We start from the raw sequence: 18328 nt of genomic DNA on the forward strand, positions 1-18328 counted from the left end.
TAACTTTCTGGAAGAAATAAAAAACAGATTTTGTGTTTAAAATCACAACAAAAATAAAAACGCAGGTACGATTTTTTAAGGTGTGAAACATTTCCGTGAAAAGATTTTCTTCTGATACAAATATCCATAGCAGGAAGCTGTACTTTGCTTCATTAAAACATTATCAAACAATTTACAGAGAAGAAAATCGAGCCTTTGATTTATAGCACTCAGTGGATTTTTGTCACAGAATTATGTATCCAAATAACTGCATAATAGACGTAATGCCATGCAGGAATGAAGCAAATATTTTAAGTGGAATTGTTGTTATTGACAAGTTACCGAGAGAGTGCAAAATTGGAATACATTAAAATTTATGACCATGAAATCCTTTTTACAGTACCTCTTGATATATCGTGCTTTAAATCAATACCTGTCAAGTCTTTTAGGTAGCTGTATGATGGTGTCGTTTTAGCCTTCTACAAAAGACTACAAAAAGAGAGGAAACCTATAGTGTTTCGTATTTGTATCTGGCTTCTCAGCATGGAGCACAGGACTTTCTATAATGACTAAGTCGGCTGTTAAAGCTTGTCGTAGGTCTTCCTTAATTTTTTACATAAACTTTCCTAAAACTGATGACCATTTACTTAGGCTGCACGCTGGCTTTAAGTCCGCAGACTCCGGCATTGTAAAACATCCTGTTGTATGTGCATGTGTGTGTGTATATTAATAAACACACAAAAGATATATTACACTGGCTAAACTACAATTGAAAGCAATCAATTTTATGGAAACACAGTAGCCGACGAAAAACCAGGCTGTTTGAAAGCTAGCTGGAAAAAAACTTGGCACTGAGGGTCACAGCAGTAACCAAATAGATGGTAAATTCTTCACTATATTATTTCACTTGTTAAATTGTCAGTGAACACGTGTGATTACTTTAGGGATAATTCTGTTCTACTGGTTTCTGAATACAAGAAAATGTAAGGACGTGTAACTTTGCTGAATACATGGAGTTTATGATTATGTTTGAGAGAGGTGAATGTGGCCCTACGCGTTTTGCCAGTTACCAGGTAATTGGTGAGCTTTCCCTCATTTTGGTCCTGTTGATTCCAGTGATTTAGATTACATGTGAAAAAGTAGAAAGATGTGATCGCAAGTAGATAGAAATAACAAGAACGATGTGTTTAGAACTTGTTATTAAGGCAGTGCTTCAGGATTTTATTATCGCATTATCCGACAACTGCCAGTGACAAATGTGATGTATTTTATAGAAGGTCATGGATTAAGCTAGGGCCCATTTGTAAATTTCTGTGATGAAAATTAAATTGCAAATATTAAAATGTTTTTATTTTTATAATTTTTGAACCAGATGTTTTTCCTTTTAGTTTGGAAGTGACATTTTAATTTAGCTAAACTAAGCAAAAAACAAAGATTAAGTGAACTGCAAGCAAAAGAAAGAAAAAAGACAAGGGAAATGTTTTTGATAGCCCTCAAATATTTTTTCTTTACCAAAAATATGAAAAAATCTGTTTTTTTTTGAACGATTTTTTTTTCTTTAAGAATTTTGGCCACAAAATCAGAATACTGACCCATCTCTGTTTATGACGGGAGTGTTTGTCAGGCTGCTTGCTGCCCTTCTGAGATATGGTGATCAGAACTGCAGAGAGGCAGAAGGCAAAGAGCTGTGAGTTTCTGTTGGTGAAGCTGGTACCTCACACACAGCTTTATTCTTTATGGGTGCGTTAGGTACCAACTTGATGCTCTAAATTGCCACATATGACCTTTTTATTTTTCTCCTATCTGGACCCTATTCTCATGCTAGAAAGCTTCCTACAGAAAGTCAGAGGAGTCCAAAACCCCATCAGTGCTGTTTATGCTTTACGATTTAAAATTTTCCAAACTGGCAGCCTGAGCAAAGTATTTAAAAGCACATTAAACATTCAGAAAGATTGCTCTCAAAGGTGCTGGGCATCTGCAGCTCCATCTTCCGTCAACAGGAGGTTCAGATACTTAAATTTTTCAAAAATCAAGCCCTTCCCTAAACTAGAAAAGATTGGTCTCGATTACGTAGCCATCAGCAGGTGCTACCATTCAGGAGCTCCATTATTTTCCCACTTCAATAGCGGACGAATTGAGGGTGGAAGTCCACACGGACACAGATAATGTTGTGTAGCTGTGAGGAGCTCCTGCTCTGCCTCTGAAACAAGATCTGCTTTTACAGCTGCTGAAGCTCAGCAGACGGGGAAGCAGAGTTTGGGCTGAAGGGAATCGATGTCTTTTTTTTTTTACTATGGAGTCCAGATCACTTGAAAGAACACTTTTGAAAGAACGCTCGCTGTATTTGGTTACTTTGCTTAGTGCTTTAAGATGTCATATGCCATTAACTGTAAAAATGCAGTGTGCTAAAGCACTTCCTTTGCTAACAAAACCCGAGCAGCTAAACAATTGCTATGCATACACCCTGAATGACAGTCACAGACGAATAATATAAAACGTCAGCGCTGAATCCTAGAATTCTATAACGCCTGTGTCAAATGGCTGATTTCTATTGCAAAAACACAATCTTTGGTGGCTGCACTGTCCCACCAGGGTGTCCAAGTGATCTGGTACACCAATCACAGGGTAACAGGCTGCATTACAGGGCTCTGTTGCAAGGAGCCTGCTGGTCTTGCTGTCTGCCAATACCCGTAGGTGTCACCAGCACTTACTGGGAGGGGAGCCAGGAGATGAAAAACAAATCAAAGAAAATAATAAAAAAAGAACTTTCCTGTAGCAATTAGCGTGCAAGGTTTGCTTATCAGTTCCCTCACCTAGCAAGTGCTTTTTAAGCAACTGCTGCTTTAAAAATATGCAGAAGGGATCTGAATATCTTTAAAAAGTGTCTGTGGATTGAGCACTGCAAAGTACAGTATCGCTTGTCCCGTACTCTGTGACTGGAGGAATCACATCCTGCACACCCTCTGCCCCGACCTCTCTTCAAAATACAGTCATACACTTCAAGGGCTGTAGTTTTAAAAAGCAGCCTGAGACTTTTCAGGCAAAATTTCCAGGCAAAACTGTAAAGGTGCTAATAAATGGTGCATACGAGTTTGGTGTCACTTAGTTTTTAAAAAACTGACCTGTAATAAAAAAAGCGAGTTATTTGTCAAAGTAATGTGAATTGCTTTGTCAAATATTTGTCAAAGAAATGTAGCAGTATCTTGAAATTGAAGAATATAGGCATTATTTTCAGACATTGGCAGAAACCCATACCAGTGAAGCCCATCGAGGCACCTTCCTTTGATTGCCTACGGAGCCCATCTTCATCTCGGAAATCAATGTAAACCAGGTCTATTGCTTGGAGGCCAAATGCCTTTGCTGTGACTATTATTTTCTGCCTGGCATACAAGATATCGTGAGTTTCCTTATTGCTTGTTGCACCTATGAAAAGAAAGAAAACAAAGAAAAGATGACAATGCCTTAAATCTTTCTCTCTTGAATCTTTTGTAAGGAAAAAAAAAGAAAGAAAGAAAGAAAGAAAGAAAAGAAGATCTGAGATTTCGTTTAACTGATTTGGGAAACAAAAGTGGATCACAAGCCTGTACTGTAAAACCGATACTCCCGGGGAAAAAATAAGCTGCTTTAGCAAAAGGAATAAATCTCTCTTTATAGAGTCGCTTATAGAATTCAGATTTTGACTCAGTTCGAATCTGAAGTTGTAAGCATGAAGTCAGTGGAAGTTTTGGCTGGTAAGGACAACAGAGTTGGGACTAACGTGCAGTAATGACCTTATTGTATTACTATATGTGCAGCAAGAAGCACTAAAGCAAGGGAAGCTTTCTGCAGTGTGACACGCCGGCTACAACTAAATGGTTAAAAAATTCACACTGAGAGCAGAATTGCACTTTCCTTGGTTGTGATTCTTGTCACAACGGATGTCCTAAGCTGAATATTTAAGCTTTAGTATTTGGATGAAAAATGATGGTAGATGACCGAGAGGAACCAAAAGTATTCACAAGACTTGACGTGTTCACGGTGCACCAGCTAAGCAGCATTCTCATGTGAAGGCTGATGCAAAAAAATAATAACACCTTCCTTTCCTGAGGGTCACTGTTTAGATGCAGATTTCCAATTTGTTAGGAATAATTTAATGAATCAAGGGTAATTTTTATATTAAAATTTATTTTTAATTTAAACGTCTGCAGCTGTGAACTAATATCTTTAAACTGAATCAGACTAATGAGGAGATAAGTGGCTTCTCATAAAAAAAAAATTCAGAACAACTTTTCATTTTCAAGGAAGATTAATAGTGTTTTTACAGGAAAATATGCTAGGGATTACTGTATTGACACAGGGCATATTTAAAGCAAATTTATTATAGCAAAATATGACACGAGAGTATTTGCAGATGATGTCAAAATCCCAAGTGATAACTGACTCTAGATCAGAGATAAAGCAGACAGCAGAATTTTAAGGTTTTTAACATAGTTCTTAAAAGCATGTGCATGTTTCTTATGGGTATGGTATTTTTAAATAATTTCAGTGACTCAACAGTTTGCCTTGACTTTTTATTTTGTTAATTTTTGCTACTGCATGGCAGAAAGCAAGAGGAAGTGTCAGTGCCCTGTAATACGCAGGAACCACATTTTAATTTCTCAGTGATACATTCCACATTGAAAAAAAAATAAATAAAAATGGAGAAAAGGGAATATGTAAAATGCAGAATCAAGAGTTTTTATTACATTAATTATCGCTGTCAGTAATGCAATGGAGATAAACTGGGTTTCTCCATTGCAAATGCCATTAATTTTATAGAAAAGAAACACGTAACAACCTATGCTGGCACGGAAATCCTCTCCTCCAAAGACGACTGCATCCAAATGAAAGCCAACCTGGGATCCTGTTCTCAATGCTTCTTCACAGACAGCCTACAAATGGGAGCATGTTGTTAATTTGTATAGAAATGCAGGAAGCAGAGAGACTAAGAGGATGTTACATCAACTCAGTATTACCAAAACCTGGTGATCCTTTGGTTAAAATTGCTCCTGCTAAGTAAAACCATTGTAGGTACTCGAGTGTGCACAATGCTTTAAAATGACTCAGCAGAATAGAAAACATTATCTTGCCCTGAGCACCTATATGCCTCCAGTGTGGAGATGCAGGACATCACAACAGCTTCATTGCCTCTTGGCCGGAGCTTACCATAATGCCCTTGCAATTGCTGCCCTGGATATTCAGGTAGCAATAAGGAACAAAACACCCCTCAAAGGCTGCTTAAAAGCAAACAAAAATTATTATGTTTAATCAGTTTAACATGTAGCAGCACTGCCCAAGAAAAAGAAAGATTGGGATACTGGTTATAAAAATAACAATTTCAGTGGTTTAAAATGGTTGTGGATTCCTTTTCGGATAAATTGTCAATTTAAAGCCTTCTGCTACCTCTAACTAAAAAGTAAGCTAAGTTAAAAATGCAACAAGTATCACAGAAAAGTATTAAAGTGAAAGCAAGCAGAATTTTGTTACCGTACCTATATATAAAGAAGTGCATTTCCAGTCTGTTACTGTTTTATATTGACCTCTGTAATATTAATTTGTTAAGGATTAGGTATGCGGAGAGGGAGAGAAGCAATTACAAACTCTGCTAGTGGGTGTTCTTACATGGCCGCTGGTGGGACACAAAATTATTATTAAGCCGAATGCTTTAAAAGGCAACTCTGCTGCCAACATCAAGGGCCTCAGCATCAACCCCCCCCCCCCCCCATAAAATACTGCAGTCGAATAAAAACCAGTTGCAAATGCAAGTTCTGTGCCCGCGCCCTGAAACGGGAGCACGCTGCCTGGTGATGTTGTGACGTGCAGGGAGGAACGTGGCTGCGCCAGGCGGAGGCTGCCGGCAGCTCCCGAGCTGCTCCTGCCCTGCGTGCCCTCAGCTGGCCCCAAGCCTTCCCCATCCACTTTGGGGGAGCCCCACGAGTGCCTCCTCCTCGTGCTGCCTCTCCTTGCTGAAAACCTGTGCTGGATGTGAGAGGTGGTGGAGAGGGACCTATATTACAAAGCACTTTAAATGTAAAGCTTGGCTGAAGCCACCCTTCAGATATTTGATATTTTTAAAGTTAATTGCACTTTTAATCTTAGCATTAAACTCCCTGTTGTACGCATGAAAAAAAAAACAACTGCAACGTGAAATCTGGCTGAAACTGTGTCAGTAGAAAATTATACCGCTTTAGCAGCAATGAAATGAGGATTGTTCTTTTATCTAATTAAATGCTATATCAAAGTCAAGCTCGACAGCTACTAAATAGTCGTTTATCGCAGCAGCGTGTGTGCTCCAGATCCTCAGAGAAGCAAGTTTCCTGTTAGAAACGCGGGTAGGAAATGCAGATGGGTTTCCTCAGTTGGCAAGGAGTATGTAGAGCTGTTCCTCCACCAAAATATTTTGGATTTATGAAGGCCTTTGCCGTATAAACACGACAGTTAGGCTTCCAAATGTCTTAGCGGACTGAAAAACATGTTTACCATTTTTTAGCCTCTCTTCCTTGAGGAAATCATGCCTGGACAACAGAGCTCTCTGCTTATCCCGGAGGCTGAGAGGGCAAAATACCAACGCTTGGACCGCACCCAAACCTACTTACCTTAAAATTGAGCAACCCCACCGCGGTTTCCACAAATGGGATAAAATGCATTGGTTCTGCAAGTGTTCGGCCTTTCGAGTGATGTGCGAATTTGTCTGCAAACTAAAACCAGACAACGTGAGGCTTCGGCGAAAAAAGCACGCGCGGGCACGTGCAGCACTTTACATCTTTCACCTGGCTGCAACGCCGGCGCACAAAAAGCCCCAAAACTCAGAAGACGTAATTAAAAACCGCAGAGAGCGTTGGGGAAGGTCTGTGCCGAGGCGTGGGCTTTGCACCTCGTGTCCTAGGGCGTGCTGGTGGGGCACAGCCTGCCCCAGTCATGGGGCACACACAGTGCTGCCTTGCCTGCCTCGGGTCGGGCACCGCACCGCCGCTGAGGCATCTGCATGGCTCGTTACGGCACCGCTGCCCTTTGTTCGCTGGGCTTTTCTTCATAATTTTTAGCTTACCTAGGAAGGCCTCAAAAAGGAAGTTTAATTCTTTGAAGACCAAAGCTTTCCAATTTTTTCCATGAGACCAGTTCACAGCTAGCTCTGAGCTGCCAGTGGGGTAGCCCAAATTCCAAAATCTATCATCTGGAAACATACAAAAGCTCTAGCACAGATTTTTCCCTTTTCAAAAGGGGGAAAAAAAAGGGGGGAAAAGAAACCCTCGGTCCTATATTGTAAATCTATTATGTCTGTCTAGATCTGGCAGTTTGCGCGGAGATAAACATACTGCAGGTATGGCAAAAATATCGTAATAAATAAAGACAAAAATAACATATGCATATATTTTAAATTTAAGGAATATTCGACTATTAATGGATATCAAAGGAAAGGGAATTTTAATCATCTCTCCATTCAGTCTCAGTTGGGTAAATCATATCTAAGAGATTTGCATAAATATAAACCATCAAAGACTTTTCATCTTCAAAGGGGGTTTCAAGACCCTATAAGCTTTGTACTGTAATCATCGCAGGTCACAACCCTGCAGGAATAAGGCTGCTATGGCAACATAAAAAACTAATGCTTAAGGCTTAGCATAATATTCTGACTAATAGAAAGGAAACTCATTTTAAAAGCTGGCAGCCTATTTACCAGAAGCTGGATTAGAGGTGTTATTTCCCCTTTTAGCTTCCCCCCACTGCCCCTCCCCAAAAGAAGGAAAATCTAATCACCGAGATCTTTAAAAAGCTTTCGAGCAATTTGCAGTAACTTTACAATTAGGCCAAAATAAATCACAGCTTTCTCTGACAAAGAATTCTGCCCTTCCCGTCCCTGCTTTGCATCACCAGCGGGGCCCTCTCCACAACTTTTCCTTGGAGAAGGGACTTCCACCAAAAATGTGCCAGCAAGAAAACGCGAGTGCAATTCACACATGCAAGCGTACGACTGGGCAGGTACTGTGGCAGCACAACATGCAAACTCTGTGCAGGCAAGCACAGAAAATGAGGTAATCAAGCCGCATCAGCGTATGCTCTTAAGGCTCCCAGCCATAGAAAAAAAAAAAAGGAAAAAGTGCTACTGCGTTTATATTTCAGGTGCAAGTTAAAGATGTGGAACTCTTAAAATATTTTAAAAGTCACTCTCTGGGATTTTTGACAGCTTGTGGTTTGTTGGCAGGTAAATGAAAAATGAAGAAGGTTTAATTAAACGGCGTCTCCCTTCCTCTCCCTTTAAAAAATTTGCAATAAGCACTGCTACAAAAGGTAACTAGTGGAGAAGTTTCAATTAATTTTTTTCAAAAGGAGACGATTAAATGTTTCCGGCCTGGTAAAGTGTTCATTTCAGGGAGAAGGGGGGAAAGGAGAAGGCGGAGGGAAGAAAACAAAGCTCGGGGAGGGGATGAAGTAGCAGGCCCCCGCAATTCTTTCAGTTCCCGTGCACACCCAATAGTGTGTTGGAAAGAATGCACACTGTTCGGGATTTGTGGGAGAATTGTCCCGCCACAAAGGAGGGAGAGTTACGCTTGTTATAGTCCAATAAGCCATGCCAGTCAAACAAGTACCCACACTAGGGACAAAAGGAGAGCAAGAGATTCTCACACAAAAGAAAACAAGTAAGCCCATCTTTTAGTTGTGCATCAGCCTCCAGGTTTTATGCTCCGCATAAATAAAAATGAGGGGGAAAAATAAACAGCTTCTCTTAGGCTGGGAGCCTGGAAAAGAAGCGGGCAGGAGCGAAGCCGCAGGATCTCTGAAACGCGCCTGTGTCATTCAGCAGAGCACGCTCTTTGTGCTCCTGGGCTCGGCCGTGTGCGAGCCGGTGGCCACGGCAGCAGGCCCGAGGAGAGGTGGAAGGGATGGAGAGCGGGGGGACCTGGGCCTCACCCCTGCCCAGAGCCCGCCTCGTGGCTACGAAGACCCGCCATTTTGGCAGCACGAATGTTCACGTGTGATGAGCAATGCCCAGAGCTCACAGGGCTGCTCGAGGCACACACCCTCTGTTGCGGCAAACAAATGTTGTGGCCCATTGGCTGCTGTGGGGCTGGGTGCGGGATGGATGCGCTTGCTCAGGGTGCCCTTGCGTGTCGTCGGCAGCATGTGATGGAGGCTCAGTGTCAGGACGACAGTTGGCACGAGGGCATCTCCCAGCTTCCCAGTGCAGCCAGCCTGCTGGCTCCGCCACAACGCCAGCCCGACGCATGGAACGGCTGCTCCTGCACTGGCACCGTGCAGCAGTCATGGCTTACCCAAACAAATGTCCCCCTTCTTGACAATTAAAACAATTATAGCGTAATTAGGCCTATTTCAAAGTTTTCTTAAGTAATCTGACATGCCAGCCATTTACATTTCAGGTTTTTATTGGCTGAAAAGTCAGTCATGAAACGCAAACACACCTGTCAGCAATTAAAAAGGAAGAAATAGAGAACTGCTCAGGAAATAATATCTGTGCTAATTAAAAACAGTAGTTAAAAGCTTCCTGTTTGTTCCTCCATTTGCCCCCAGGAGTGACCTTCCCCCCCCCGGCGTACTTTTCACATGTTGCTAGCATGCTTTCCCCTGCTCCCTCTGACAGGGCATGCAACTATGGCACATGGCCACAGACAAGCATTTCAGTGGCAGAATATTTAAATAAGAGTCAGATACCAATGCAGCTACTTTTCAAAATATGCTCTAAATCTTCACTGACTATAGGAGAAATAAATCTAGTATTCTTTACAAAGGCTATGCACTCCACATATGCTTTTCATGTAGCACATTGTACACACATTTAAACAGAAGCACTTCCCAATTACCTTACTCAAGCAACAACAGGACATGGCACTCATGACACATCAGAGTCCCTTACCTCTACACCTGGCTTAACTTGACCCAGCAGTTTCAGTCAAATACCACCACATTGTTGGTACACGGTTAGCTACTCACCCATTTAACTTCTTCCACACTTTCAACCTTCGGCAGCATCAGACTTGAAGGAAGAGTCTTGGACTGCAAAAGCACCTCTAGATCTTCCTCCGCAAGGCCACTGGACACGGAGTTTATCCTCACACACTTCTCAGCACGGCCAATGTCAAACTCTTCAAGCGTTTTCACAACTGTCAGCCTTGCTTCTCTCTACAATATATATATACACATACACATACATTGAAAGCCACAGAGAAAGAGAAAAAGAAAGCTTATTTTCTACTGACATTTTTATAAGCTGAACAGAAAACTCACAGAAATGACATGGGGAAAAAGCTAGGCAGCCAGTGTATTTTTGTCCCCAACAAGTCTGTCACTCCTGGTTCTTTGTCAAAGCAGTCATCAGCAGCACCTTGCAATTCTGCAATTTTCAGTTCTTTGTTACCAGCAAATAAAAGCTCAGTTCATGCCTAAATATTTTTCAACAACCACTTATGGAAAACATCCATCTCTATTATAATTACTAAATACATCTAACAAATGTGAATCTGTCTACTAACTATAATATATTATGCTAAGTCTACGCTCACAACAGCGGAGCGTTAATACCTTTGCTTAAAACAATTCATTTTTGTAATCCATCTCCATATTGCCTGTGCTCAAATATCAGTATCAGTAAGTATAGATGTACGTCTCTTTCTTTGGTTCTGCTATGTGAATCTTCCTTTTCTCCATGTATAAAAGGTGTATTAAGGCTCATAGCAGAGTTCAGAACTTGCCTTTGAAAACAATGCCACAACAATGATTTATAGATTTTCATGAACCATGTAAAAAGATACTCTCCTGCTGGCACTAAATAAAATGTCCAAATACATTTGCTTCTTGTAGCCACTCGCTCTTTTTTGTGAACGTAAATTCATAAACTTGCTGAATATTTGATATACATGAAGAATACTTGGGTGCTTTTCTGAAATGCAGTGCTTTTATTGGCCTCAAGAAGAGGAGTGGCAGTGGCAGAAGAGCACTGTTGGTCTCCCTCACTTTCTGCCCATTTCAGCTTCGGCAACAAATTCCTCCCTCTTGCCAACAGGCCCTAACAAATCCTCATTGTCAAAATGAAGGTTTATCAAAAGTAATTTCATTTGTGAAGAGCTTTTGTGGTCCTCATAAAACTTTAAAGCTGCTGACTTGCAAATGTAAAGAAACAACTATAACACTATGCAGTTGCTGGAGAGATACTTTGCAAGAAAACAGGCAAACTTGGAGGAGAAAAAAATCATCAAAGCTAACATTGAGGCTAATACCAATCAGTGAGATGGGACACAGTAGTAGAGTTAAACCAGACGGCTACAGTTCTGTGCCTTTGCAGGGGCCTTAATTGGAGACATGGGGCACACGAGTATGCATCTTTGTACAGGGTCACTCTCAGAGGTAGTCTCTGTAAAATCCAGCCCAAAAGCGGTCATGAGTGGGCTCAGGAAATCTGTGCAAAGATGCAGGGAGTTCCCTGCAGCCAAGGCCAGTTTGCCTGAATGCTGTGAAGCAGGCCGCGTGATGCTGCCCAGCACACGCCCATAGGCTGGTGCCTATGTTGGGCCAAAGGTTTCTGGACGTGATGCAGAGCGGTATCTGAAATGCATTCTCCAAAACAATTTATGCTTTTAATTAAAGCCAGATTATCACCGTCTCAGCACACACTGATCCAATTTGCAAAATAAAGCTCTCCCAAAATTATCCACTAAGGCAGCATCCAATTCCAACTGAAGGCACATCTCTCGAAAACTTGTAGTCTAATTCATTACAATTTTTTCAGATTATAATAATGAGCAGTAGAGCATCTCATTAGCTATTTTTCTCCTCAGGCTGCAAACTCCCTTCCCAAAAAAGACAGATCGTGTCTTTCTAGGTATATTTCCATACAAAACACTTATTAACAGGCTGTTGCTGTTATCAATTTACATAAACTAAATGTGCAGCCCTCTGGTACATATCCCAAAAATAACTAACAACTTCACTGAATTTATACCAACCAACAAACATGGGGAGGGGGTTGTTGTTTTTTCCCATATTTTAATAGAAAATATGTTGCTATGTTAACACACCCATGCCATCTGTTGGGCTGAGAATCAATGCAGTTTCTTATAGCCACTACATTTTAGATCTGTCTGCCTAGATACCCCAGGAACAGAAACATCTCCCTTCTATGATAAACCTCTAGTCACTGTAATTTCTGAATCAGGAACGGGCATTTTTATTCATGGGACAGGCAGATGGACCTGGTACTCCAAGTCAGAGACCTCTTGAGGGGACTGACCCTGCGCCTGCCCTTCCTACAATAGGGAAAATCCCATTGATGTTAGTGACCCTGCTTGGGCTTCCAGGAAAAAACATCATGGTTGAATTATAAAATCTACCAAAATCTCTGGGCAACATGAACTAAAAGTATGGAGGAATAGGAGATCACCTTCTGCCTCATTATGCAGTGAAATGTAAATACAATTCTAATATGCAGACAAAAGCTGAGATTTTAAGCTAGTTGATCTACTTCAATGATGTAATAGTAGAGAAAAAAAAAAAAGTACTTAATACAACGTTTTTGTAGCAATGGATGCAAGAATAAATGCATTTTCCAAAGTAAAGTCCTCGTCAAGACTGGTCAAGCTAGAGTATATCAACAACAGCGGAAGAAATTATTTACCTATTCTTCACCTTACAGCATTGGACAACTCTCTGTCCTGAACGGGTAAAGAAAAAACTTGGCTGTGAAACAAAGGGGTCCACTCTGGGACTGTGGTACTCCATTAGGACCCATAGGTTGAGTTCTTATCAAAGTGATCAAGGAAGGATGACAACCGAGAGAGTCTGTAGTAAACAGTGATATTAAATTACACTAATATTATTATATATTATATGCCGATATATCCTAAACTGGCTACTTGTGCTGGAAAACTTTTTGAGAAAAAATGTTGGTCAAGGTGACTGTAGCTCCTTTTGTGTCTCTTCTGTCTGACTCAGAGGGGGACGAGGGGAGATTTCCATTCCTGCATGCAGCTACGCCAACTGGGGAGGATAAAGCCTTTGGTGATGCTGCATCGCAGATGAATCAACTGCCAACAGGACACGCAGACACCGAAATTAAAGACGGGAATACGCAAGTAGCCATCTCAATTGGCACCCATTAAAGCTAATCACTACCCATCCTCACGAGTTGCTAGCTCTGAATTATCAAATCTGCAAAGAAAACAACATCCGTCCACTTTTACACTCCAGTGGAAGAGGTGGTCCCTCGCGGCAGGGCTGCGCAGTCTCGCCATCTGGAGAATAAATCGAGTGTGAAGTACAGTATAGTTTGGGACCAAGCTCCGTGGCGGCAGCCCAGCAGCGAGTTCATTAGTTCTAAACTTGCAGGGATTAGTGCGGTGTCGGGGCAACTGTCGGGTGGGATCAGGCAGGCAGAGTACGAGACTCAGGGAGGGAGCTGGTGGCAGGGAAGGAGCCCCTGGGCTTGCTAATGGAAACAAGTACAAGCACACCTAAGTGGGTGCCCTAAGTTACAGCATTAGCATCATCTCCTGGCATCTCAATCTGTACCTTTCCTTCTTCTACTTCTTCTTCTTCTTTTTTTTTTTTTCTGTTTCTTTAAGTTGTATGCCAATGCATAGAGATTTCCATTATGAGACAGAAGGGATGGTACAGGAGTGGAAGCCCAGCCACCCACTCACCACGGACACACTGTTAATAAAGAAATAACGAAACGCAGGCACTGGAATTAACAGAATACTGGGGACAGAAACAGCAGAGAAAAATTACATTTTATTCTTTCTTTTCAAACTGATGCAACACCCCTCAGACCAGTTTTCCAGCACTGTGATTCCCAGAACTGTATGATCTAGGGAGAAGTGGGAAGGAGCATATACACACATAAGCGCATCTTATTACTCTTGAGTTGTATCTATTTTGCTTCATGTTTCTTGCACATTCTTACCCTTTGGTTTCTCAAGACCTTGAGGTCTCAACACAAAGATAGTGGGTATACCTAAAGGCCTGTGTATGTAGAGCTCTTGTCCTGTTAACTTCCTTCTGTAATTATTCTTCATATAGAAACATAAATACACAATGCACGAAAATGGCAGTCCGGAATATATCCTCCTTGCAGCCATAATGAGTTTGTGTGTCTCAAATGGCAGACGAAAAATTAATTACTATAATCGCAATTCAAGTTATTTTTTGTGACAGGTCTGACACGATAAAAACATACAATTATGTGTTAATGTTACTTCCCTGGAGTGGTTTGTTTACAGAGCTTGACATCGCGGAATCTTTTGTCACTTATATTAGTGCAAAAAATGCAACACTCAAACACTGTTCTGCAGAAGTGCATATTTGGATTTTTGGACAAAATTACATTTTTGCAAAGAGAAAGCCTGACATTTTTTACATACTTAGTCTCCATCAATAAAGTGTTGCCATACAGAATGGTACTTCATTTAGTTTCAAATTCTCAAATGAGTTTGGCAAGAGAAGGGAAAAATTGTGTTCATTTTTAAGAAAACAAAGAAAACTGTAACTGCAAAACAGAACATTGCTGAGCATGGGAGGTCCTTGCTTCATACCTGTTTTCTACTTCATATGCTTCAGTTGTTTGTGAGAAGAAATCCTTGAGATGGCAATTATTTTTTTCTAGCTAGCCTTGTTAGACTGTAAAACTGCTGCAAAAAACATGTTAATTGCAAAGCTTTCAGGAAGCCTCTATTTAATCAGGTCTTATAATTACCTTCTAGATCAGATTATAATTCCAGAAATTTTTAATATTAAGTTTTTTAAAACACATTTTCTTTTGTTTTCACAGAGAACGTGTCAAAGCCAACATGTAATCTTAAAGGAAAGAAGGGGCAGGAGTGGGGAGGGAGAATAAGGCCTCCATGCGTATGGCTGTATCTCTTCTCTGCACTTTAGGCAAAGGTGCATTTAAGCACTCTGCAAGAGTCTGATTTTTCCGCTATTCTCTTGCAAAATCTTTGAAACCTTTCTTTAAGAATTATTTGGTCTACCCAAGTCCTTTATTTTTTATACAATCCTTTTCACTCTTCCGAACAAGAGATTCATCGTAACATAATGACTCATCTAACTCGGTGCATCTCTAGCATCTGCTGCTTTTCTCTCTGCTCTGCTAATTGTCTTTACATGTAGTACATGGTCTATCAACACTGAAATGAAGCAAACCACTTCAGCGGTCAGCATTATGAACTAAGCTGCAATTTAATTATGCTCTGCTGAGGAATCTTATCTCCTTTATCCACTTTCCTTGGAGTTGCCCTAAAGATCTAGGAAGGCATCACTGCACCCATCTCCAATATTTTTGCTGTATTTTCTGGAGGATAAGATCACTTTAAGATGCTGATGAGTATCTGGGAGCTGTTTGCTGCCACGTAGCTTTAGCAAGCCTTTCCCCTCCTCCATCAGCACAGACAATGTGGATCCCAAAAATCCATCATTTAATGGCCAACACCAACAGAGCTGGACAACTTCCATATATGATGATGGCATGATGGCTTGGCTTGAGAAGCCAGGAATGTGGGGAACCGGAGGAGCAGACCCTAAGGTCCCCTCAGCCAACAGTCCAGGACAGGGCTGGTGATTCCCCATGCGGCTGCAGGGGTGCTCAGCTATGAGAGCAGCACGTTTCTGCTGATCCAGGGAACCCAGAGACATGTATCTTAGTGCAAGAGCAAGATATTTTACAAGTTGTGTTTAAGATATTTTTCAAACTTGCACATATCTCACAGAAATTTAATTAGAGGCTGCTAGAATGAATGTGTAGAAATATTCAGTGTGATATGAGGACTTAGCATAAATTTGTTCGTAGTAAAAATAATACAGCCTGCTGTGTGTGTGTACACATAAATACAGAGACAGACTTATACCTTAAGACTAAATGTACAGAAAAGGTTTTTTAATGACAGTCTCATACACAACAGCTCCAATAAAAGAAAATTTTGTGCTTGTACGTGGGCAGCTATTCTTCTGTCTGCCAACTTTTATAAACACTTACAAAAGAGATGTAAACAACCTTTCAATTAAGACAAATCAAGCTAACACTAATTTAAGCTGGCTGCAAGATGTAGTCTCTTTACTTTTTTTCCCTGGCTTTCTGAGGATGCTTTTTGTTTTGTGACAGATTAGCATCACAAACGAAAATTCTTTAGAAGCATTAGTGTTAATTAGTCTTCCTGGACAGTCCGAATGAGCCACTGCATGATGAAATGAGACCACAAAATAACCAATCTGATGTAATCAATACAAAAAAGGCTCTATGTTCCTTTCATCTGGCACATGAACTTAATTGTATGCTATGGCTATTTTGTATTTTAAAATATTCTAGCTAAAGATTTATTTCCATGGCATGATGTAATAAATGATTGTGACAAATGTTTGCATTTAGATGCCCGTTTTTTTATCTTTACAAATGTATCTTTTTCTAATGCTGATAACGAAATATATAACTGTCCACCAGAACTATCTTTACTTCAGCAAATTATCTGTTCCTGTTCAGATGCTGAGTTGAGGTGTGATGAACAGCAAATGCACATCATCAGAAGTGCTGTTTAATTACTGTTACAATTATTTAATAAATTATTTAGAAAGAAGGGAAGAAGGAAAGAAAGGAAGAAAGACAGGAAGAAAGAAAGAAAGGAGGAAAAAAATAAGCCAAATAAAGTGAACATTAAAATAGTGTACAGTTAAGGGGGAAATATCTTATCAGAAAGAAAGTGCCTGAGAGCCTGCATCTAGGAGAAGGCAAGGAAAGGTCTTTAGATTAAAAACCACTTGCAGTACTCCTCACATTTTAAGACAGTTATTGAACAGAAAGCAAGGAAGGCCAAAGGCTTTCACTGAAAGAGTCACTACCTGCCCCATGGTTCTCAGAGGCCCCTGGGAACACAGAAGGCATTAAGAAAAATCAGATAAACTGCACCAATGGCAGTTCTCCATTCTTCTTCTTTTCTTGAAGAGAATTTTCACAATCTGCACCCAGCCTCAGTAAAAGGTATTTTAGAGACAAAATTTGGAACGATGGAGCATGACTTTTTTGAACCGTGCAAAAGCTGATTAACAGCCCTTAGCTCACTTTTCATTAAGTGCTTTACATGCATTTGTAGGCTACCAAGATCAGACTTCAGGACAAATTTCTTTACCATGAGGGTTGGTCAAACACTGGTACTGGCTTCCCGGAGATGGTTGATGCCACGTGTCTGTCAGTATGCAAGAGAATTTTAGATAATGCTCTCAGTAACATGCTTTAATTTTTGGTTAGCCCTGAAAAGGTCAGGCATTTGGACAGTCTTTGAAGCTCCCTTCCAAATGAACTCTTCAAATTTTGTAATTGATAAAAATCCTAGAGTTCACGAAGACCAAATATTTACAAGTGATGCCTACAGCAAATCATGCTTCTATTAAAAAAAAAAAAAAAAAAAAGCTGGGATCATTTTCAACTCATATTTTAAAGTTAAATGGTGTCACTTAGCAGCTGCAAGAGTTTCCACACAATGGATTTAGCATGGGATTTATGGCACCAACTGATCACTCAGGTACCCCTGCATTGAGCAACACACCCACAGAAGTTGCTCCCCCAAGGTGGGCTCTTGCGCCATCTAGAAGAAGAGTTCTGAAACCTTTTCATCACATGTGCAGCTTTTTAAAGCAGAGATCATTGCACGCAGTCCCACACTCCCTTGGAGATCGTGAAATTTGTTGTAATTTCTGTGTATGGACTCTCTGAGAACATCAGCACCATCAGAAAATTGAGCTTCCAAATCCACCCAAAGATCTTGGGCTCCAAGCACCTGAGAGGCCTACCTCCTCATCTACATCCAGGCTCTCCTTTGGAGGAGTTGCGCCAAACCAAAGCAATAGTGTGGTCTCACCAATGGGTCTCCTGTGATCATGCTCCAGAAGTATGGGTAGGACTGCTCAGTGCTGTCCAGTGCACCAGCAAGGCCTGCATGTCTTCAACCACTCACATATATCACCTTGACACGAGAAACATATTCTCAGCTAAAAATTCAACAAATGCCATATTGATTTGGCACAGTGCTCATACTACTCCAGCTGCTGAAACTGTAGAAAAACCGCACGGAACAATTACACCATAGGTCCCTAAGAGCCTCCCCTTCTTCACAGGGAGATGCCCAGCAACATGCCATGCACCTGTCATTGCTGGTTGTCTGCTCTGGAGGGCTGCCCCCATACAACATGTTTCCTCAGCCCCACTAGGTGAAGGCACCAGGGATTGCTCCTTGGACCAGATACATTTTAACACTGTAAAGTAGCTTATAATTGCAGTAATTACTTCCATGGGAGCATAATGTTAGGAGACCACAAACACAATTTCAGATATCTTTAA

At 40.9% G+C, this 18328-nt stretch overlaps 1 protein-coding gene across 2 annotated transcripts in view; it reads right to left on the minus strand.

Moving 5' to 3' along the window:
* Positions 1-18328, minus strand: part of CLYBL (citramalyl-CoA lyase) — a 156826-nt gene that overhangs the window by 14988 nt on the left and 123510 nt on the right. For both annotated transcript variants that reach the window (XM_048933230.1, XM_048933229.1), the window contains exons 3-6: positions 9946-10134; positions 6594-6695; positions 4796-4889; positions 3235-3402 (exon numbers count right to left, since the gene is read on the minus strand). In XM_048933230.1, the coding sequence (XP_048789187.1) occupies positions 3235-3402; positions 4796-4889; positions 6594-6695; positions 9946-10134 (553 nt within the window). The remainder of the gene's footprint in view (positions 1-3234; positions 3403-4795; positions 4890-6593; positions 6696-9945; positions 10135-18328) is intronic.

Source organism: Lagopus muta, chromosome 1 (assembly GCF_023343835.1).
Source record: "Lagopus muta isolate bLagMut1 chromosome 1, bLagMut1 primary, whole genome shotgun sequence".
In the NCBI taxonomy this organism is placed as follows: domain Eukaryota; kingdom Metazoa; phylum Chordata; class Aves; order Galliformes; family Phasianidae; genus Lagopus; species Lagopus muta.